This window comes from Hordeum vulgare, chromosome 5H, assembly GCF_904849725.1.
Source record: "Hordeum vulgare subsp. vulgare chromosome 5H, MorexV3_pseudomolecules_assembly, whole genome shotgun sequence".
Lineage (NCBI taxonomy): Eukaryota > Viridiplantae > Streptophyta > Magnoliopsida > Poales > Poaceae > Hordeum > Hordeum vulgare.
The window spans coordinates 328,400,269-328,423,830 of NC_058522.1; the positions used below are offsets into that span (position 1 = coordinate 328,400,269).

General features: G+C 43.9%; 1 protein-coding gene across 1 annotated transcript; it reads right to left on the minus strand.

Moving 5' to 3' along the window:
- Positions 1 to 197: 197 nt before the first annotated feature.
- LOC123396667 (probable staphylococcal-like nuclease CAN2) lies at positions 198 to 20,956 on the minus strand. Its single transcript, XM_045091537.1, has 10 exons — positions 20,131 to 20,956; positions 12,797 to 12,850; positions 3,319 to 3,374; positions 2,892 to 3,006; positions 2,434 to 2,544; positions 2,118 to 2,305; positions 1,477 to 1,533; positions 1,247 to 1,406; positions 1,106 to 1,174; positions 198 to 509 (listed from the first exon to the last, which is right to left on the minus strand). The coding sequence occupies exons 1-10, from the start codon at positions 20,806 to 20,808 to the stop codon at positions 315 to 317; spliced, it is 1,683 nt and encodes a 560-aa protein (XP_044947472.1). The 5' UTR covers positions 20,809 to 20,956; the 3' UTR covers positions 198 to 314.
- Between the last annotated feature and the right edge of the window lie 2,606 nt (positions 20,957 to 23,562).

Below are 23,562 nucleotides of genomic sequence, written 5' to 3' on the forward strand. Positions count from 1 at the left end.
TACCAGTTGTTCTTCTGCATCACAGTTCTTCCACAGATTGTTGCCATACACCATTGAGTCTACTGTAGGTTGTGCTACTTTCAGATTCTGGCGTTTGGGCAACATATTTATGCTGCCTGAACTGGCACAAATTAGTCATTATTGCAGTATTTCAACACAGTACTCACCACAGTTCATCTATACATTGTCAGCTCAAACCGCATAGAGATTCCGAATAAGTGAATGGCAAATTTTGCTTCCGACGCATTCACTAAATTTACATCTCCAGCAGGCTGTTTGACTTTCTCACCATTCAAGAGCTCATTACTTGAGGTTCAGGTACACAAGGTAGCCTGAATTGGGGTGCTCTGCTGTCCTGCATTGTGCGGTTTCCGTCTCCATTCCCATGTCTTATCAAGGTTATCTGGCGTCTCATGTCTCACATTGTGCTTCCTTTTCCAATCCCATGGCTTCTCAGGGTTATCAGATGCCCAAAGCCCTCGGCGTGCATCTCGTGCTTTCATCTCCCACTTCACAATCAGTGTAAACAAGACTTATGAGAAACACATGCTCATCTGTATGAACCTTTGAATTTGGCCATTTTAGTTGTCCTATCTTCCAAATTGATTTAGCAAATAATTGATCTTAATATCTAAATGGGACCTATATGGTGACCATTACAAATCATCAGCTGCTAGGTGCTATCATCCAAACCTCATCACTAAAGTCAGATTTAAACTCATACGTTACCAGGCCAAAAAGTGAGACATTATGCAAAAAACTATTGTTTCTTACTATATACTTTTACAGTATAAATCTTAATGATTTACTCCTGACACAAAATGAATTTAGAACTTTCAATTACATCATGGTGTTCTAAATTCAGAAATATGTTAGTGTTTTTTCACAATTATTATATTATTTTACTAACAAAACCCAAGTGCTTTTCATGGGTGCACTTAATTCATGGTTTAATCTAGTTGGTAGATATGCCCCCTTAGGTATTAACCAAATAACCTATACAGTAGTTTGTAAGCATGTCAAGTTCATTTTAGATATGAAAGGTGTTTCATATCACAAGTGGCACTATACCAAAAAGAGTTTTAAATGCACTATTATTTCTTACTTCTGCAAATTCTTTGCGTTTGTCGTAAATCTTGTAATGCCATGCATGACCCTCCTTCAGCATTTGTTCCTGAGAGATGAATATATGATAATCTATCATACAAGTAAACCAGCAGACAAATAAGATGCATTTCTGTTTCACCTGGATGAACACACCATCACAATAGATATCTCCAACATAGCGATCATACTGGTCCTGCCCATATACGTAAACCATGACACTTTTGCCAGCGATAAGTTTCACCAGTGCATTCTGGGACTCCTTCCCATACTGCATTCCCATTTCCGGTGCATCAATGCCCCTGTTTACTAAATGAAACTCATGCATTTTCACAATAGTGTATTTGATTTATGTTAAGGTGTACTTTATACCTCAATCTGAAGCGGTATTGCCTTGCAAGGATCTCATCTTTTGGAGTATATATTATCCTGCTCATAGATATCTTTAGTATATGGATGCTTATATAACTCACGATAGAACTAGCACAAATTTCAAAGTTTATGATTTAAAATAACATCAACCATGCATAACCAAAATTATACATTGTCCCCATAGTGTGTGATAATAGCTGCTTCACAATTTATGTCTGTCTTGATTTGGAGTTGTGTGGAAATACATAATCAATTTGCATGATACAATGAGGCCGTTAATGCAATCGCGCAAATGATACGGACTTATGATTTTGTCCATGCATGATTTTGACAGAAAAAGGGATAATTCTGTCAATTATTGATAATCTGTGTTTCAGGCAAGAAAATTTTATTTACAACCTGCTGGTTATTAGTCAAACCTATACACATGTTTTTTTTTTCTACAGACAGCACTGGTACTATCACTTCATTTGGCCTTTTAGGTGAGTCCCTTTCCTCTTTTTTCCTCTGAAAAGAGGTGACATTCAATTTAAATGAAACGGATATACACCAGAAATGCTGAAAACCAAGCACATTTATGCTGCAATGATCATCAGTAATATAAAGAAGAGGACATGAATGGTTTAGTATTTTTTTTTTACCTATAACCAGCTTTGTGCAGTTTACTTTGGAGCACATTTTTCTGTTGGCTGTTCCTATGCTTGGGTGTTTGTAACATTGCATTGACAGCCTCACGCACTTCCTGTGGCACATTTGTTGATTCCGTTGGATCTGATGTGTCGACATAAGCAGTAAAGCCATCACCATCTCCAATGCACTTTGCATAAACCTGATAGAAGTAGTGGTTGGCAGGAAAATCATCATTTGTCAATTTTGAATGTAAAGCATCATCGAAAAATGTGATACTTGTGTTAAATCTTTTGCTTAAAATGGTTGGCCACATGACCCATGTCTGACCGGCAAAGTTTCCAGGATGAACTGCACGCCGTCTGCTAGTGATACCGGATGGTGCTCTGTGGTGACTACAGGGGGAGTTGGAACCGGGAAGCCATAGAAGGCAAGGACACCCTGGGGATAAAACATTGTTTCCATGAGTAGTGAGTTGAACAAACATAGTGTCACTTCTAAGTTCTAGTGGTAACAAAACAATGGAACTGGTAACTATTGTTGTTTTTCTTTGCACAACATTATAGCAGGACGACAAGGCTGAGTCTTTTTTTTGTGTGGATAAAAGGCTAAAATCTTGACATAAGCTTGTGCAGACTTGTACTTGATATATCTCTAATGACCAAATGTTCATGGCCTTTTCAATACCTTATGTGGGAGTACTAATTAGAATATGAAAAAAGATACAAACAAGCCTTTGAAAAAAAGTTGAAATTAGTAGCTCTCTCTATGTACTGAAAAAATGTTACCTCCAAATTAGCTCCCTGGATCCTGCCCAGAGCTGTAGCAACTAGCATGGCAGCCTCTGCCAATGTTCTAGGAGGGGGTTCTGTTTTTACATAAGCTTCAGAGATATTCCTATACCTGTTCTTGTTCAAAGTACGGGTTAAATTTGACTCCTTGATTTTGTTTGGTGAAATCAAAACAAAGATTATGTAGGATGTGCTGTTGTACTACCACTGTAAAGAGGGTCATACCATGAGAATTCTTATATTTTGCGAAGGACCATCATTTATATTAATCAGAGTTGGCAATTATTTATCTTTACTCACCAGCATGTCTGATATTGAACTCTGAGAAATGAAGCCAACTTTGGAAGAATTTTTGCATAAGAAATGTATAATTTATATTGAAACAAACAAGTATTCACAAGCTGTTTTTCTTATATGCTCATACCATTTAGCTTGTGCTTTCTTGGATGATGTAACATGCTCTCCAAGCCCTTCAGGAACCTAACAGTATCAATGAAAAAAACACTTGCATCATAGGAAAGCTAGAGACTGGGTTAATTTTGCCACAAATCATAATGTGATTTTTGTTCATGGATAACCATGTGGAACTAGAGTATAGAGTTGAAAAATGACTCAAACCATGTGCATTAGCACCACCAACCTAATGAGGTACGCTCATATAATCAAAATTATCTTTGCTCTTATAAAGATTTAAGTTGGTAGTGGTTCGTTCACTTTTTGAGTAAGTTACGCCCAGAAAATGAATGACACCAATTATCATGCATTTTAACTTTGACATTGTCTATGAAAAAATCTGCAAATATATACAATATCAAATCTATATAATAGTAAAATATACTCCCTCCGTCCCAAAACTCTTCTCTTAAATTTGTCTACATATGAATGTATCTAGTCACGTTTTAGTATTTACATACATCCATTTTTAGACAAACTTAAGACAAGAATTTTGGGACGGAGGGAGTATTTCATAATAAATCTAAGGAATTTAATTTGGTGTTCTATATGTTGATATATTTTTTATATAGATTTGGTCAGACTTAGAACTTCAATTATTTTGGAATGAAGGGAGTACTAGCATTAATCAGTATGTCCACTACATAATTACATCTTGGTAAGATTTTGCTAGCATGATACTTTATGGGTCAGAGTCTAATTAATCGAAAAATCCCCACTAACACAAATAGATTATAAATATTTATTCTAGCATATGACTTGTTGACAATGGGACACATATTGCAAGCGTTGCAATTTGTGGCCGACATTACATTATGGTGCTACAGAAAACCTACTAAGATTGTACCTACGCCTGTATCAAAATACAGAGTACAAGACAGACAAGAATAATGTACTTCCTTCATTCCCTTATGCAAGGCCATAAATTCAGATTACAGGTATCAAGGTAAAAATTAATGACTACTTTGCAATCTAACTTTTCTTTTTGTTAACCGTGGTCATTAGTATGCCACATGCATGCAGGAAAGGAATACGAAAAAAACTAAGTATCATCATGACTACATGTATGCAAGTACTCCCTCCGTTCGCCAAAGAGTGTGCTTTTGACTTTTTCAAGGCAAATTAAGGACTTTTGCATAAAACCCCTTCCTCTCCTCATTTAAGCAGCTGATAGTAGCTGTGATGCTTCGACTGATGTGTACAGTTAATGCAAACAAGCAAAAAGCAAGACACTAGCCATGGCCATCAACTTAAACATAGCAGCACCAGATGAAAGAGAGGAAGAAGATGGCAGGATAACCACTTTATTGCAATAGATCATGCAAGCCCCAACGTTAGAGACCAAGACTTGATTGTTCATTCACGGAGTACAACTTGCATTGCCAAACTTACAGAGCTACTTGGTACTCATGGAGTAGCAAACTTGCTTGTCCTTTCCACGGCGTCCTCGTCAGCCTCAAGACCAGCTTACCCAGCTGTCACGTCCAAGATACGACCCTATCCTCAATTTGGCACGAAGGCCTCGTCAGGGATAGAAGCGCATCTCGTCGTGTCGCAAGAATGGATATCGTTACAAGTACATGTACTGAAAAGAAGAGATATATATACAGAGTTGGCTTACACTCGCCACAAGCTACATCAGAGTCACATCAGTACATTACATAATCATCAAGAGTAAGAGCAGGGTCCGACTACGGACGAAAACAAACGAGAAAGTAAGAACGACGTCCATCCTTGCTATCCCAGGCTGCCGGCCTGGAACCCATCCTAGATCGATGATGAAGAAGAAGAAGCAACTCCAAATGAACAATCAACGCGCTCGCGTGAAGTAACCTTTACCTGTACCTGCAACTGGTGTTGTAGTAATCTGTGAGCCATAGGGGACTCAGCAATCTCATTTCCAAAGGTATCAAGACTGGCAAAGCTTGTTGGGTGAGGTAAGGTTAAGTGGTGAGGTTGCAGCAGCGGCTAAGCATATATTTGGTGGCTAAACTTACGAGTACAAGAAATGAGAGGGGGAAGATCTACCATAGCGGACGTAACTACTGATGATCAAATGAACGATCCTGAACACCTACCTACGTCAGACATAACCCCACCGTGTCCTCGATCGGAGTAGGAACTCACGAAAGAGACAGTCACGGTTACGCACACAGTTGGCATATTTTAATTAAGTTAACTTCGAGTTATCTAGAACCAATGTTAAACAAAGTTTCCACGTTGCCACATAACCGCGGGCACGACTTTCCGAAAAGATTTAACCCTGCAGGGATGCTCTAACTAGTCCATCACAAATTACCACAAGCCGCATAGAAATCCTCAATCACGAAGCTCGCGATCTCGTCGGATTCCCTAGTGGAAAACCTCAACTTTGAGATTACCCAAAGCATCACCGGAATCCCCATGCACAAGATATTTCGTCAAAGGTAAAACTAATCCATCAAGGCCGCCCGACGTGTCGACGATCCCGATAGGAGTCGCGTACCTCGTTCTCAGGACACGACGGATGGGTCACACTAGGAGAACCAAACCTCGGGTTGCCCCGCGGTGGCCCCGTAGTTTGCCAATTTGGACCAACACTCATGCGGAGCACTGGCCCGGGGGTTGATTAAATTATCCTCGGGGTCCGGAAAATCCCTATGCAATTTTATTAGGTGTTTAGGAAAATGTAGTACCAAAGTTGGGCCTTGCCAGACCAGTCTTAATCTAAAACGAATTATCAAGGGGGTCCCCATAACAACCCCGATCGTGTTAGGAGCGCTCATTTATGGAACATAACACCGGTAGCCGAAACTAAGGGGGAAAAGGTGAAACAAAACACCAGGCTAGAAAGGCCGAGCCTTCCACCTTTTACCAAGTATATAGGTGTTGGGAAACGTCGCATGGGAAACAAAAAATTTCCTACGCGCACGAAGACCTATCATGGTGATGTCCATCTACGAGAGGGGATGAGTGATCTACGTACCCTTGTAAATCGTACAGCAGAAGCGTTAGTGAACGCGGTTGATGTAGTGGAACGTCCTCGCGTCCCTCGATCCGCCCCGCGAACAATCCCGCGAACAGTCCCACGATCTAGTACCGAACGGACCGCACCTCCGCGTTCAGCACACGTACAACTCGATGATGATCTCGGCCTTCTTGATCAAGCAAGAGATACGGAGAGGTAGAAGAGTTCTCCGGCAGCGTGACGACGCTCCGGAGGTTGGTGATGACCTTGTCTCAGCAGGGCTCCGCCCGAGCTCCGCAGAAACGCGATCTAGAGGAAAAACCGTGGAGGTATGTGGTCGGGCTGCCGTGGAAAAGTCGTCTCAAATCAGCCCTAAAACCCCACTATATATAGGAGGAGGAGGGGGGAGACTTGCCTTGGGGGTCCAAGGACTCCCAAGGGAGTCGGCCGAGCCAAGGGGGAAGGTCTCCCCCTCCCAAACCGAAATCTACTTGGTTTGGAAGGTGGAGTCCTTCTTCCCTTTCCCACCTCCTTTTTTTTCCTTTCCTCTTTGATTTTCTTTCCTATGCGCATAGGCCTCTCTTGGGCTGTCTCACCAGCCCACTAAGGGCTGGTGCGGCACCCCAAACACCCATGGGCTTCCCCAGGGTGGGTGCCCCCCCCGGTGAACTCCCGGAACCCATTCGTCATTCCCGGTACATTCCAGGTAACTCCGGAACCTTCCGGTAATCAAATGAGGTCATCCTATATATCAATCTTCATTTCCGGACCATTCCGGAAACCCTCGTGACGTCCGTGATCTCATCCGGGACTCCGAACAACATTCGGTAACCAACCATATAACTCAAATACGCATAAAACAACGTCGAACCTTAAGTGTGCAGGCCCTGCGGGTTCGAGAACTATGTAGACATGACCCGAGAGACTCCTCGGTCAATATCCAATAGCGGGACCTGGATGCCCATATTGGATCCTACATATTCTACGAAGATCTTATCGTTTGAACCCCATGCCAAGGATTCATATAATCCCGTATGTCATTCCCTTTGTCCTTCGGTATGTTACTTGCCCGAGATTCGATCGTCAGTATCCGCATACCTATTTCAATCTCGTTTACCGGCAAGTCTGTTTACTCGTTCCGTAATACAAGATCCCGCAACTTACATTAAGTTACATTGCTTGCAAGGCTTGTGTATGATGTTGTATTACCGAGTGGGCCCCGAGATACCTCTCCGTCACACGGAGTGACAAATCCCAGTCTCGATCCATACTAACTCAACGAACACCTTCGGAGATACCTGTAGAGCATCTTTATAGTCACCCAGTTACGTTGCGACGTTTGATACACACAAAGCATTCCTCCGGTGTCCGTGAGTTATATGATCTCATGGTCATAGGAACAAATACTTGACACGCAGAAAACAGTAGCAACAAAATGACACGATCAACATGCTACGTCTATTAGTTTGGGTCTAGTCCATCACATGATTCTCCTAATGATGTGATCCCGTTATCAAGTGACAACACTTGCCTATGGCCAGGAAACCTTGACCATCTTTGATCAACGAGCTAGTCAACTAGAGGCTTACTAGGGACAGTGTTTTGTCTATGTATCCACACAAGTATTGTGTTTCCAATCAATACAATTATAGCATGGATAATAAACGATTATCATGAACTAAGAAATATTATAATAACTAATTTATTATTGCCTCTAGGGCATATTTCCAACAATAGGTGCATTACATTAAATAGCGTTTAATATGGTGATATAACAAGGAACCCATGCTTTCACATGGAAGCATGTGCACCTGCAACTAGCAACGCTATCAACAGGGTTAAGCAAGCAGTAACATAGCCAATCAGTGGTTTGCTAGGTTGAACAGGTTGAAGGTTTTCATGGCATTGTTGAGAGGCTAATATTTAACAGGTGGTAGGCAACGGGACATAATCAATAGCATCGAAATAACTAGCATGGCAATGATAGTAATGGTATCTGGGGAAATGGTCATCTTGCGTGAGATCCCGCTTGGAAGAAGAACGACTCTGTGAAGCAGACGAACCGACGTAGTCGAACGGGTCCTCACAATCCGACACGCTTGCGGAACTCTATCGGGACGAAGCAAACCGGAAACATAAATCAACACACGATATACACCACACAATGCACAACACATATGATGTATGAGCAACTGAACACATGCAAGACACGGCATGACAAATCACACAATCAAACACTACACATTAAGTGAAGTTCAATATGCAACGAAGGGGTGTGCGGCGGCGGCGGATGGGACAGGGGAATTTGTCCCTAAATTTTAGGGTTGGCACGGTTGATCTCTCTCTCTCTATATATATAAACTAGCTCAGGACCCTTCGATTTAATTAGACGGTCGGAAATAGGCAGGTTAGGGAGTCCAGTGGACAAACCGATGACGGTTTGCGGTATAACGGGGTTGATCCGGACCCAACGATTAAGACCGTGTGTTTCGGGTACCGGGAGGTTTTCGGACTGGGCTGCGCGTATGGTCGGTGCACTGTTTAGAAGGCCTCGGCGGGAATGAGAGGGAAAAGGGGCGGAGCGGCAACGCGATTTAAAACACCGGGACACGTCCGACGAATAACCGAAGACGGTGCCGCTACGGACGACGGTTCCGGTACCAGACGAACTCCGATCGTGACGAAAATTGGCAGGCGGCCTACGCATATTAAAATAAGACCGCACGTCAAGTTTCAACCCAATCAGAGAATATTTTACGGACTCCTTTTAAAACAAAATATTATCAATGCCGCGGGCGCGTGCGTGTGTGGTCGGGCTCAACACGGTCAACGGCGAACACGGAGAGAACCGGCAACTAATAACGGATGCAAGTTTGAAAACTGGCGGCAACGGGATGCCGATGCAATGCGGATGATGCGACAAATAAAAATAATCACATGACGAAAATGGAATAAAAGGGGAATCTTCTGGAACGTCGGTCTCGGGCTGTCACAACTCTCCTACACTACAAGAGGATCTCGCCCCGAGATCCAAGAATGAAAGGGGGAGAGGATGAGGAAGAACAAGAGGTAAAAACTTAGTCGCTTCTTTGACAAACGAGTGAAACCAACGATCTTTGAGGTTACAAAGAGATGAGGAATGACATGAGAAACAAGCAAGAATTCACGGAAAATTTCGGCAACACTTCGGTAGGAAAATGGGACAAAAAAATCGATAAGATGAGAGAAATAGACAATATTCATAACAAACAACTAAATAGAACAAGGGAACGCCATGATCTTCATAGAACAACATGATAGACCCAAAAGAGCAACATCACAATGCCTCCGGAACAATAGAATAGGAACTAGCTCATACAGAAGAAGAGAATGAAGAAAAGAATGACAACTACTAACTCCAATGAACTTGGCAATCATCCTTGCAAGAAGAATTGGACGGAGTTGTTGGAAAAACAACAACGAAAAGAACAAGAAAGAAGTGGGCTTATGAAAATCATCTCAACATCTATGAGGTGACAACCAACTACTAAAAGAAACAAGGATAGTTGAAAGCAAAGATATCAAAACTTCTTACACCAAGAGGGTACATTGAGAACTGGGATTAATGACAAGCATCATGATAGCACAATCCATAGGAAAGCTTTAGGTGAAAACTAAGCCAAGATAGCTCAATGAAGAAATGATGGGTTGCAAATATCTCATGATCATAGAATTGCTGGGTTTAATAATCTCATTCTTGAAAGGAAGTCTCTTCGAGACTCCTACACTAACAAGAACGCTATAATACCACCTCAAAGGATAAAGGAAGAACAAATGCACTTGGAAATGCAAGAGAAGGATACTTGAGGTTCTCCAACAAGAATCTTGAAGAACACTTGAGAATGGATTGAAACCTTGATGAACCACCATGAAGGACCTCCGTATACGAATGAATGATGCAAAGATATCAAGGTAGAAAAGAATAAGATTATGACCTTGCCAGGATTTAGATGAAGCCTGGCAGAGAGATACTTGACAAAACTTGGAACTCCGGAAAAGAAAAGATAAGAACACTTGAGAAAAGAAATTGATACCAACAGCCACTCCGGAAGAAGAATTTAAAATCTCTTGGAAGAAGGAAGGACAAGAATAAGAATTATGTTATGCTCATCCTTCATCAAATTAAATTGATGACAAGCAACGGATTTAGCATACAACTTCTTATTCTTGAAAAGATTGAGGAGAGACATGAGCACAAACTAGAAGAAGTCTTGAAGGAGACACCGGTGAGAATTGAAATGAATGAGGCAACCATGAATGACTCGAGATACATGAGAATGATGAGATCATGATCCACCTAACAGAAAACTTGAATAAGGCACCGGAATAACCGAGAGACGAACGAAGAGGCAACAATTGAGAAGATTTGAGGATGAAAGCTGAAAGCTGAGAACGAAGAATCTTCTAAAATGATGGCCTTCGGAGGAACGAGAAATAAAAACAACTCAGAGAAGCACCGGATAGCACGAAAGGGATTACTCATGATTGACAATAAATGAGAGGATACACGAAGCTGAGATGACAGTCTTCACAAGAATGGAACAAGACTGAGAGAAACACTCCTTCGGTCTTGAAAGAAAAGAATGATGAGAAGAACACCACCAAGAATTAATGAGACACTCCAGAATAAAGAAGAATGAAATGTTGAGCCAATATGAGGATTAATTCAAATAGATCTTGACGAAGGGATATGACTGATGAAATTCATACTTACGTCATAGTTGAAAAGAATTAAAGATCTCCGGAAGATTACAAGACCTATAACTGATCCTGGGAAAAACCTGTGGGTTATGGACCCACTCAAAAAAACCACCGTTGAAAAGATTGCTTAGAAGAGAGATATTGCACCTGTATGAAGAGAACTAGATGAGGTTAGCACCTCGAAATAATTGAAAAGATTGGAAACAAAAACTTCTAAGATAGCTTCAACGCTCCGGATCGAAAAGAGAGGAATAAATAACAAGATAGGCTCATAAGAATTACCAACATAGGAAAGAATTACAAGGATGAATGGATAAGATGACACAGACAACTAAATTGAATTCACCGAAAAAATAACAAGACTGAATAAGGATGAACATGAAGCTCCTGAGAATCTTCACAATGAATCATCGGGTAAGAGAGAAAAGAACAGACAGCGGAAGCACAATGAAAAGAAACTCTTGGATGAAAAATTGAATCACTGAAGAAAAGGGTGGGAGGGCGGGGAAAAACAAAGACAACTTGAGACAGATGAGATGAACTCCGGAAAGAAAAGAGAGAATGATCCGCAAAAACTGGAGAAGATTGAATCCACTTGGAGAGAAACACACCGGTTGGAAAAGAATTAACATGACGACTCCGGTTGACAAGAATGATAAGACAATTGATTTGAGCAAAGATAATTAGCATTCCCACAAAAATATGAGAACACTGCTTAGAAAAGATCTGAAATCACCACTTGACATCGAAGCAACTTGAATTACCAAAGTTCAACAAAACAAAGGGTGAGGATTTGTTGGAAGATTGTCCTATAAGCAACTACTTGAATTCCCACCTATGAATTCCCGAAATATCTGGTCATGCAATCTGGTACACGGATACAAGGAGTAATATCACACAACTTCTATACTAACCCGTCATCTGTATCACATCCGTTAACACACGACCAGAATCTCGGACCTTCATCTACAACAGATCCTCGTGATCACAACGATACAAAGTATGGTAGTACTCCCGAACAATCTGCACCAGTACTGGGACATCGGGGTTATCTCGCCACTACTAGTATTGAAGCAATTACGAACATCCTTCGTCCTGAGATACTAAGAAATCTGAATGATAACGATGTGCGCAAGAATCCCTTGGAGCTCAACTCCCCTGAAACTTAAAGCAGATAGGAGGCACCAAGACAGAACTCCGTCACATCAGCATCATATAGATTCCAAAATATCCGCGTGATCCTAAATTTTTTTTTGAGTGAGAAGAGGAGTAGAATAACATTATTACGTCAAGATTCCTCACCAGAGCATAGAAGAGGAGAAAAAAGAATCCTACTCTCCGATATATAACTAGACTCAAAGCAGTTTTTCACTAGACTCGACTCGGCCAAGTTCGATTAATCAAGGGGGCTCCTAGGTCGGTCCTTGCTCTGATACCAACTTGTCACGTCCAAGATGCGACCCTATCCTCAATTTGGCACGAAGGCCTCGTCAGGGATAGAAGCGCATCTCGTCGTGTCGCAAGAATGGATATCGTTACAAGTACATGTACTGAAAAGAAGAGATATATATACAGAGTTGGCTTACACTCGCCACAAGCTACATCAGAGTCACATCAGTACATTACATAATCATCAAGAGTAAGAGCAGGGTCCGACTACGGACGAAAACAAACGAGAAAGTAAGAACGACGTCCATCCTTGCTATCCCAGGCTGCCGGCCTGGAACCCATCCGAGATCGATGAAGAAGAAGAAGAAGCAACTCCAAATGAACAATCAAAACGCTCGCATGAAGTAACCTTTACCTGTACCTGCAACTGGTGTTGTAGTAATCTGTTAGCCACAGGGACTCAGCAATCTCATTTCCAAAGGTATCAAGACTGGCAAAGCTTGTTGGATGAGGTAAGGTTAAGTGGTGAGGTTGCAGCAGCGGCTAAGCATATATTTGGTGGCTAAACTTACGAGTACAAGAAATGAGAGGGGGAAGATCTACGCATAGCGGACGTAACTACCGATGATCAAATGAACGATCCTGAACACCTACCTACGTCAGACATAACCCCACCGTGTCCTCGATCGGAGTAGGAACTCATGAAAGAGACAGTCACGGTTACGCACACAGTTGGCATATTTTAATTAAGTTAACTTCGAGTTATCTAGAACCAGTGTTAAACAAAGTTTCCACATTGCCACATAACCGCGGGCACGGCTTTCCGAAAAGATTTAACCCTGCAGGGATGCTCTAACTAGTCCATCACAAATTACCACAAGCCGCATAGAAATCCTCAATCACGAAGCTCGCGATCTCGTCGGATTCCCTAGTGGAAAACCTCAACTTTGAGATTACCCAAAGCATCACCGAAATCCCCATGCACAAGATATTTCGTCAAAGGTAAAACTAATCCATCAAGGCCGCCCGACGTGTCGACGATCCCGATAGGAGTCGCGTACCTCGTTCTCAGAACATGACGGATGGGTCACACTAGGAGAACCAAACCTCGGGTTGCCCCGCGGTGGCCCCGTAGTTTGCCAATTTGGACCAACACTCATGCGGAGCACTGGCCCGGGGGTTGATTAAATTATCCTCGGGGTCCAGAGAATCCCTATGCAATTTTATTAGGTGTTTAGGAAAATGTAGTACCAAAGTTGGGCCTTGCTAGACCAGTCTTAATCTAAAACGAATTATCAAGGGGGTCCCCATAACAACCCCGATCGTGTTAGGAGCGCTCATTTATGGAACATAACACCGGTAGCCGAAACTAAGGGGGCAAAGGTGAAACAAAACACCAGGCTAGAAAGGCTGAGCCTTCCACCTTTTACCAAGTATATAGGTGCATTAAATTAAATAGCGTTTAATATGGTGATATAACAAGGAACCCATGCTTTCACATGGAAGCATCTGCACCTGCAACTAGCAACGCTATCAACAGGGTTAAGCAAGCAGTAACATAGCCAATCAGTGGTTTGCTAGGTTGAACAGGTTGAAGGTTTTCATGGCATTGTTGAGAGGCTAATATTTAACAGGTGGTAGGCAACGGGACATAATCGATAGCATCGAAATAACTAGCATGGCAATGATAGTAATGGTATCTGGGGAAATGGTTATCTTGTGTGAGATCCCGCTTGGAAGAAGAACGACTCTGTGAAGCAGACGAACCGACGTAGTCGAACGGGTCCTCACAATCCGACACGCTTGCGGAACTCTATCGGGACGAAGCAAACCGGAAACATAAATCAACACACGATATACACCACACGATGCACAACACATATGATGCATGAGCAACTGAACACATGCAAGACACAGCATGACAAATCACACAATCAAACACTACACATTAAGTGAAGTTCAATATGCAACGAATTGCATATTGACGAAACTCCACATACGGATTATTTAGTTCTATCTCGATTAGGTACACGACAATATTAAATGTTGTTAAACATGGCAAGAGGTGAAGCATAATTAAACTACCTATCTAAGCATTTTAAATGAGATCGGAAACGTCATATAGCATCTCCGAAATGACCCCACGCGTTAAATTCTAATTCTGTCCAGATTTGTCCTAATCACATTTTATGGTTGTTAAACGGAGAAACAAAGTGGAACACGTGATTCTACTCGTTGTTCTGGTCCATTTACATATATGGCACATCTCCATCGGAGCTTCGGTTAATTAACTACGTCCTAAACCGGTTTTAACACGTCGGCACACAAACCGATGCAAACAACACGCTAACAACCTTGAACATGCATGCGAGTTGGAAATTGTTAATCTACACAAAAATTCTAGTCAATTTACATCTTTAAATCACTTCGATCCGATGCACGGTTGAAACGTTATGGACGTTTTAAAACAGTATCATCTACTCTAAATATGCAGACACATATGCTGCAACAAAAGAGAAGAAACACACTAATATATTGGGCTCGGTGCAGCAAAAAGAAATGTGTGTAGCCAGGGATACGAACCCTGGTCTACTGAGTAAGATTCGAATCCAGGACCTCACGGTGGCACAACAGGGCGCTGACTAGCTAGGCTACGGCCGACTCGTGGTAAAAAGGGATGCCTTCGCTAGATGAACATCAGCACACGATGAATATGAAACTAGACAAAACTGAAATTGTAACGGGCTAAGCCTGAACCTCTCTGAATATGGTCGGCCATGACTGTGCTCGCGGCAGCGCTAGAGGTCGGGGATGAGGCTCTCGAGGCGCGGGAACGGCGGGGTTCGATAGATCCGACACCGGGGGTTCCATTCCCGGCGACGAGGAGGCTTGGGCGGCGCGGACGAGGAGATCGGGCGACCGGCTGCAGCTCCTCTCCATGGTGGGGGTGGTGCTGCACCTGCTGGACACGAGAAGGAAACAGAGAGTTGAGAGAGAGGGAGGAGACAAAGGAAAGGAGAGAGGTGACGGGGCGGGGCTGGCCTACGCGGCTTCGATGGAAAAAACGACCAGGCGTCTCCGTCCTCCTGCGTGCGTGCACTGCAACAAACGAGAACATGGCGGAGGTGCAAGGCAATGGGTCTCCAGCAATGCGAGGAAGAGGAGGGAGCCAGATCCGCGATGGCACGTGTAGGATCCATCTGTTCCCAACGGTTGGGGAGAGTCCCCATGCCACGACGACGAGCTCCTTCGGCGGCCATGGAGGTCCTACTGGATGGAAAGGAGAGAGAGGTTATGTGAGGACGAGAAATGGAGAAGGAGATGGAGGCGTGGGGCTTGAGGTCAACCTGGAACCGACCGTGGTGAGGACGAAGGAGGCCGGGGCGCTCCGACAAAGCTCGCCGGATGCGGGCGAAGGCGGGGCTCCAACATTGTGGCTCGAGCGAGGCTCGGGCGCATGGGTGCTGCCAGGCGCGGGGCATGGCTCCTATGGCTTGGCATGGAGGATGGCTTGGCTGCATCTGGGGATCCCGAGGTAGAAGACAGCAGGTGGCGGCGCGGCGCTGATGCGAGATGGAGGGGATTGGCTCGGTGGGGAAATTGAGAGAGGAGGAGACCAAGTGGTGTGCGGCGGCGGCGGATGGGACAGGGGAATTTGTCCCTAAATTTTAGGGTTGGCATGGTTGATCTATATATATATATATATATATATATATATATATATATATATATATATATATATATATATATATATATAAACTAGCTCAGAACCCTTCGATTTAATTAGACGGTCGGAAATAGGCAAGTTAGGGAGTCCAGTGGACAAACCGATGACAGTTTGCGGTATAACGGGGTTGATCCGGACCCAACGATTAAGACCGTGTGTTTCGGGTACCGGGAGGTTTTCGGACTGGGTTGCGCGTATGGTCGGTGCACTGTGTAGAAGGCCTCGGCGGGAATGAGAGGGAAAACGGGCGGCATGGCAACGCGATTTAAAACACCGGGACACGTCCGACGAATAACCGAAGACGGTGCCGCTACGGACGACGGTTCCGGTACCAGACGAACTCCGATCGTGACAAAAATTGGCAGGCGGCCTACGCATATTAAAATAAGACCGCACGCCAAGTTTCAACCCAATCAGAGAGTATTTTACGGTCTCCTTTTAAAACAAAATATTATCAATGCCGCGGGCGCGTGCGTGCGTGGTCGGGCTCAACACGGTCAACGGCGAACACGGAGAGAACCGACAACTAATAACGGATGCAAGTTTGAAAACTGGCGACAACGGGATGCCGATGCAATGCGGATGATGCGCATGATGCGATGATGATGCGAAAAATAAAAATAATCACATGACGAAAACGGAATAAAAGGGGAATCTTCTGGAACGTCGGTCTCGGGCTGTCACACCAGCTCCTGTCGCTGCGCCATTTTGCCCAGCACCTGCCGCCGCACCGTCCTGCCCAGCCAGATGAGCCCCAGCCACATGAGCCGGTTGACCGCAGGGTACAACCCCTACGTGCCCGACATCGAGTTCGCCGCCAACTCCTCCTTCCTCGTCCAGCTCGGGGAACCTGAAGATTTTGGCTTCGACACCGCTCTGCCGACGTCGAACGATGTATGAGGGCGGATGAGGTCGGAACCTGGCTGCCTGAGCACGGTGAGGGCCTCGAGAACCAGATCTGCCGCGGTCGCGTGTGGCGCCGCCGGCTGTCACGACGGCCTTGACTCGCTGGATGATTGACACTCGGCGATCTGGATGATTGACACTCGGCGATCTGGGTTTGGATCGGGAGGGGGAGAATTTGGGGAGAGGAAGAAGACTTGGCTTCGATTTGGAAAAGGACGAGAGAATTGGGTCGTCGCTCGTTATGGTGACCTCGAGGCGTAGACCAGGGGCGTGAATATAAAATTACGAACGATGGTGCTAGACGTACACTTATTGTGGGAAAAATTGTGGAGCCAGACACACGCTCTTTGGCGGACGGAGGGAGTAACATTGACTTAAAAGGCATTAACTTTTGCTTTGGTACCCGTAAAATGGGTTTGTGGCCTTGTATACAAAAATAAAGGGAGTAACATGCAACTCCCATTCCCCAAAGATACTCCCTCTATTCCCTTATACAAGGTCACTATAGAAAATACATTTTGCATCTATATAAGGTCACTAACAGTAATCGAGACAAAAGTTAATGATGTTTTCTCATAGTAGCAACTTATTTAATACTCCCTCCGTTCGCCAAAGAGCGTGTGTCTGGTTCCAGATTTTTTTTCCACAATAAGTGTACATGCGGCTCCACCATTGGTAATTTTACATTCAGGCCCCTGGTCTACGCCTCGAGGTCACCATAGCGAGCGATGACCCAATTCTCTCGTCCTTTCCCAAATCGAAGCCAAGTCTTCTTCCTCTCCCCAAATTCTCCCCCTCCCGATCCCAATCCAGATTAGCCGAGTGTCAATCATACAGCGAGTCAAGGCCGTCGCGACAGCCAGCGGCGCCACACGCGACCGCAACGGATCTGGTTCTGGAGGCCCTCACCGTGCTCAGGCAACCAGGTTCTGACCTCGTCCGTCCTCATACATCGTTCGGCGTCGGCGGAGCGGTGTAGGAGGCAAAATCTTCAGGTTCCTTGAGCTGGACAAGGAAGGAGGAGTTGGCGGCGAACTTGGTGTCAGGCACGTAGGGGCTGTACCCTGCGGCGGGCCGACTCATGTGGCTGGGCAGGACGGCACGGCGACAGGTGTTGGGCAAAATGGCGCGGCGGTAGGAGCTGGGTAAGCTGGTCTTGAGGCTGACCAGGATGTCGTGGAAAGGACAAGCAAGTTTGCTACTCTGTGAGTACGAGTAGCTCTATAAGTTTGGCGATGCAAGTTGTACTCCGTGAATGAACAATCAAGTCTTGGTCTCTAACGTTGGGGCTTGCATGATCTATTGCAATAAAGTGGTTATCCTGCCATCTTCTTCCTCTCCTTCATCTGGTGTTGCTATGTTCAAGTTGATGGCCATGGCTAGTGTGTTGCTTTTTTGCTTATTTGCATTAACTGTACACATCAATCGAAGCAGCACAACTACTACCAGCTGCTTAAATGAGGAGAGGAAGGGGTTTTATGCAAAAATCCTTAATTTGTCTTGAAAAAGTCAAAAGCACAATCTTCGACGAAACGAAGGGAGTACAAGACAATTTGTCTCCTTGTTTGTCGTGTAAATTAATATGTATTTTTTTCCCATGCACGTTAAATCAATGATCTCATTTTCGCATGTAAGGGATAATTAATATCCTACTTCATTAGTACCACGAGACAAACACCATTAATATCACATCGATTAGTGTTACGTGTGTTTGATAATTCTCTGAAACCTAGGTGATTATTGATTTGTTATAAGATGAATTGAAAAATGTTGAAACCAAGGATCCACGAGCAATCACAAGAACATTAAGAGACGGATTTTTCGGGGCGACAAACACCCGGGGCGACAAACGCCCACCCCGACAACGAACGTCCGGGCCTTTTCTTCTCTGTATTCACTTGACTCAGACCGAACGCACTAGATACATGGTGCTTATATAGACCCGGGCACGCACACCGCCGATAGAATCTAGGGGGTGCTTCAACAGGCTTGAACTCCTCCTAATTTTTTTATTGTATCCATCACAAAAAAATATTATTAAAAAACTAAGAGTTAATGCATTTTTTTACATAGTTAACATTGAGCCTTTTCTTCATTTTCTTTCAAGATTCGCCACTAGGCGATAGCAACAAACTCCAGCCTCCAGCCGGGTCTCATGCGCACCTATGCACGGTCCACACGAACCGGCCTTCACTCGTACACGATCCACTTACTCATGTGCAGGGAACGGCCGTCCTTCGAGCTTATCGCAAGCCACCAGCTGCTCCACTATCTAAGCATGCACCTAACAAACCCGAAGACGGAGTGTTTCTTTCCAGAGACTTTTTGATGTAGGGATTAAAAAAAGTCCTTTTAGTCCCATGTGAAAGAAACATGCGGGACTGTTAGGGATTAAAAGAGGGTATTTGAGACTAAATGAAGAAGTCTCTATGGAAGAGACTTTTTGACACTTTTTCCAACAGTGCCCGTACTTTTAGCATGTTATTTAATAAATTCTAGTATATTACTAGGGGTAACATGGTCTTTTTGCATGTCATTTAATGACCTCTAGTCCATATTTAGTCCTTGGGAAGAAACGGATAGGGACTGAGACTTTTTAGTTCGGACTAAAAAAAGTCCTAGGACTTTTTAAAGAAACAGGGCCTCACTCCACTAATACTCCCTTCGTTCCAAAATATAAGACCTTTTAGAGATTTCATTAGAAGACTACATACGGAGTAAAATGAGTGAATCTATACTTTAAAATATGTCTATGTACATCCGTATGTAGTTCATAGTGCAATCTTTAAAATATCTTATATTTAGGAACGGAGGGAGTACATGCAACACAGGGGCTTGACCTCATATAAAAATAGTATAATAAAGTACTAATCAGTTGTTATGAGTAATGCAATGCGATTTAAACCTTGTTTATTGTAGAAATGTACGTAAATTTAATCATGTCTTCTAAACCGTGATAAAAAAAATAGTGGTTTTGTATCTGCAAATTATAAGTTTGATAGTGGTCTTGGCTTTGTATTTCTGTAAATTATAAGTTTGATAGTGATCTTGTATATAAAAAAGAAGGGGAGTACCATTTTGGTGAGCACGAAGTTGAGGAGGTCATGCTCCAAACGGAGGAGGCGGCGAGTCGTCGGACTTGGAGAGTCGACCGCGACGATGCCATGGGAAATCGGGGGTTGCTGTCGCAGCTTCTGCTTTGGGGGGCAGCGGAGCATGCATTTCGAAGTTGAAGAGGCGACGCCATGGTCATGGGTCACACGAGAAGAAGGCTGCTGCGGCCTCTGCTTCTGTGGTCTGGAGGGTGGAACCGGAGCAGGCTGAGACGGGAGGATGCTGCTCCTGCTCGCCGAAGTTGAGGAGGCGACGCCGTGAGGCACAGGAAGAGCATGCAGCTGCCGTTGGGGCCTGGGGGTTGGAGCCGCCGGAGTTGGCTGGGGCCGGAGAACCAGGCCTCTCCTGCTCGTCGCAGCGGGGGCTGAGCAGGCGACGGCGGCTCCTTGGGGCACAGGAGTAGTAGGAGGAGCATGCAGCTGCGGTCGGGGCCTGGATGGCGGAGCCGGAGGAGACTGGGGCCAGAGGAGGCTGCTCCCCTGATTCGGGGAAGACGCCGCAGCTGGCTTGTAGTGCGGCCTGGAGGCGGCGGCCGGGGCCGAGTAGTAGTAGGCATGCTGATCATCGTCGCCACCCAGATAGACATATCCATCATCGTCGTCTTCTTCCTTGCAGCAGCACCCCAGGGCGTTCCCCATGGATGGATGGAGCTAGCTGCTCGAGCTATTGGCGTTGCTCAGCTGGCTCGCTTGCTTTCGCTTGTCTTGTTCTTTGATTCCCCAGGAGCTCGAAGCTGGGGTACTGTGACTCTGTGAGTGTGCCGGTGCCAGAGTGACACGGGCTAGGAGTGGGTGAAGAGGGCGGTGAAGGATGGAAAGAAAAGTGATGGGCCATACTACTAAACTCACTTAAAGTTTAAGAGCAAGTACAATAATAGAGCCGGCTGCCGGGTGTAAGGTCATGCCATCTAAGCTAGAGTAAACACTAGTACAATAAGCTGGCTCTTAGGATGGCTGTTAGGATGGTTGTATTTAATACTCAAGCATTTAATATATGAATATGGCACAACAACATAACAAAAACAGTACATGGTTCTTTGCAAGAAAACATAAAATAAAATAGTACATGATTATTCATAAAAAAGCATTAATCAAATAAGATCTCCCACAACAAGGTAGTTTCATCTAGAGAAATTAATAACAAACTGATGATACGTAGCACTATGACAACACTTAAACATTACAAAAGTCTTTATAAGAAAGCCTGAAGCAGGCATAACATCAGATAATATCTTCGACAAACAAGCTCTTTATTCTTGATGATAAAAGCACAAAGTCGTAGGTGGAACTTCAGTAGAAAGAATCACCGATCCATTCGCATCAAGAACTTTTGATCACTGTATGAAAGAAAAGGAACAGAGGCAATTAGTAGATTAATTTTCCAATTTTATCATATGTGACAAGAATAGCATGTGTATATGGTCAATAGGAGTTTCCAATGCATACCTGTAGGTATCACCTGCAGCAATCACCACATCATAGCACAATTCTGAAAGAAGAAGAATAATGTAAGATATCATTTTGATCCTAAATGCTAGAAGAAAAAGGGACATGCAAATACCAGTATCCTACCATGATTAATTATGATGGCTATTTTGAAACTTATTCCAAATATGCTCAATTAAGTCATTCTTAAGTTGGGTATGCTCTGGACGGGCACGAATAGTTGCTTTTCTATGCAGCACATCGGCGAAACATAGATTACCACCAACATTCACTTCAGGAGGTAGAGCAAATGAAGCCCCCGGGTTCTCATTCAAGTCAATATGAATGGTAACCTGATCCTTCTCATCTTCAACTATCATGTTGTGGAGAATCACACAAGCTCGCATGATCCTTCCAACACTCTTCCTCTTCCATAGTCGTGCCGGCCGGCGAACAATGGTAAAACGAGACTGTAGAACCCCAAACGCTCATGAGCACCTCCATGATCCCTTCGAATGACCTTCCTTGGACCACTTCGTGGCTGAGAAAATCCAGCTGCCAGCCTAGCCTTGATCTTCATTGTGATCCTCTCAGCAAAGGAGTCTATGACCCTTTGCTCGGCAACATACCCTTCCATGATCTTGGACGGGGCTAATTCATCGGAATCACTAGAGGATGGTGATGAATCCGACATGGTGTGTGTGAGGAATATGGGTTTGTAGGCTGAGTGGGAATATGAGATGTATGGGATGAGAGACTGGTTTGGGTGGAAGAGTGTGAAGATGGGGTTATATAGAGGTGCCTAATTATTGTTGCATTGTTATCTGCACAACATTGTAGCAGTGTAGTTGGACTACTGACTACATAATTTTTGCATGGTTATCTGAGTGCACTTAGTTTAGTGTAATTTTATTATTGACTACATAATTTTTTGCACTGAATGCATGGTTATCTGGGATGCACTTAGTTGACTACAATTCCAACTTGTACTCTATACTGCAACACTTATTTGACTACAATTCCAACTTGTACTCTATCTGCTGCACTTATTTGACTACAATTCCAATTATAATGCAGCACATTTGAAAGACAACAATATAATGCAGCATATAACTTGTATTTCAGCACAAAATAATTTCAAATGCAATACCTTAGTTAGTTTTGCCGAATAACTTTTCCCTAAAGCACTTCATTGCTAAAATGTGCTCAGATCTCACATCTTCAGACATCAGAGTCGTGTCTTGCATCATCAGTGATCGGTACGTTTCTAGCATGACAGACTCCTTGTGATCTTTTGCTGCAAGGTACGCTAGCTTCCGAGCTTCAAGATTCTCAATGGACACACGTTTTTGTGTCTCCAACATCTCTTTGCGTCCCTCATTTGCAGCATGTTGAACCTCTACAAACTTGTTCAGCTCATCTTCAAGATCTATTATAAAAGCATCTTCCTTTCTTTTTCGTTTTGGCTCAGCCTTAGCTTTCTTGCCACCCATTGGGCGTTCATCTTCTACATCATCTAGAGTGAATTGCTTCCCCACATCCTCATCAACATTAAACTTTCTCTTCTCCGGCTCTAGGTCTTCAAGGCGTTCCAAATAAGCATCCCATTTTGGTTGCTTTTTTAGAACATCCCAGCAATGCTTAAGCATAAATGGGCCATCTTCCGTGTGATCAGCTTCATAAGTTTTCATCGCCCTCTCCATTAAATCCTCATCAGATTCTCCACTAGCATACAAAGCATTAGCCTCCTTCCAGCTCGCACAAAACCATGCAACCTTTTTCTTAATTCTTCCAAACCGGTCCTTCACTTGCTTCACTAGCCTTGTCCTGTTTTCGAGGCAGTACTGTTGTACACAGCAGCAACATCTTTCCAATATTGCTCATTCTTCTTGTAATTTGATTGTATTGGATCATTTGAATTATTCAACCAAGCACCGACCTGCAATATTGCAAAGAGTTATTGTTGTG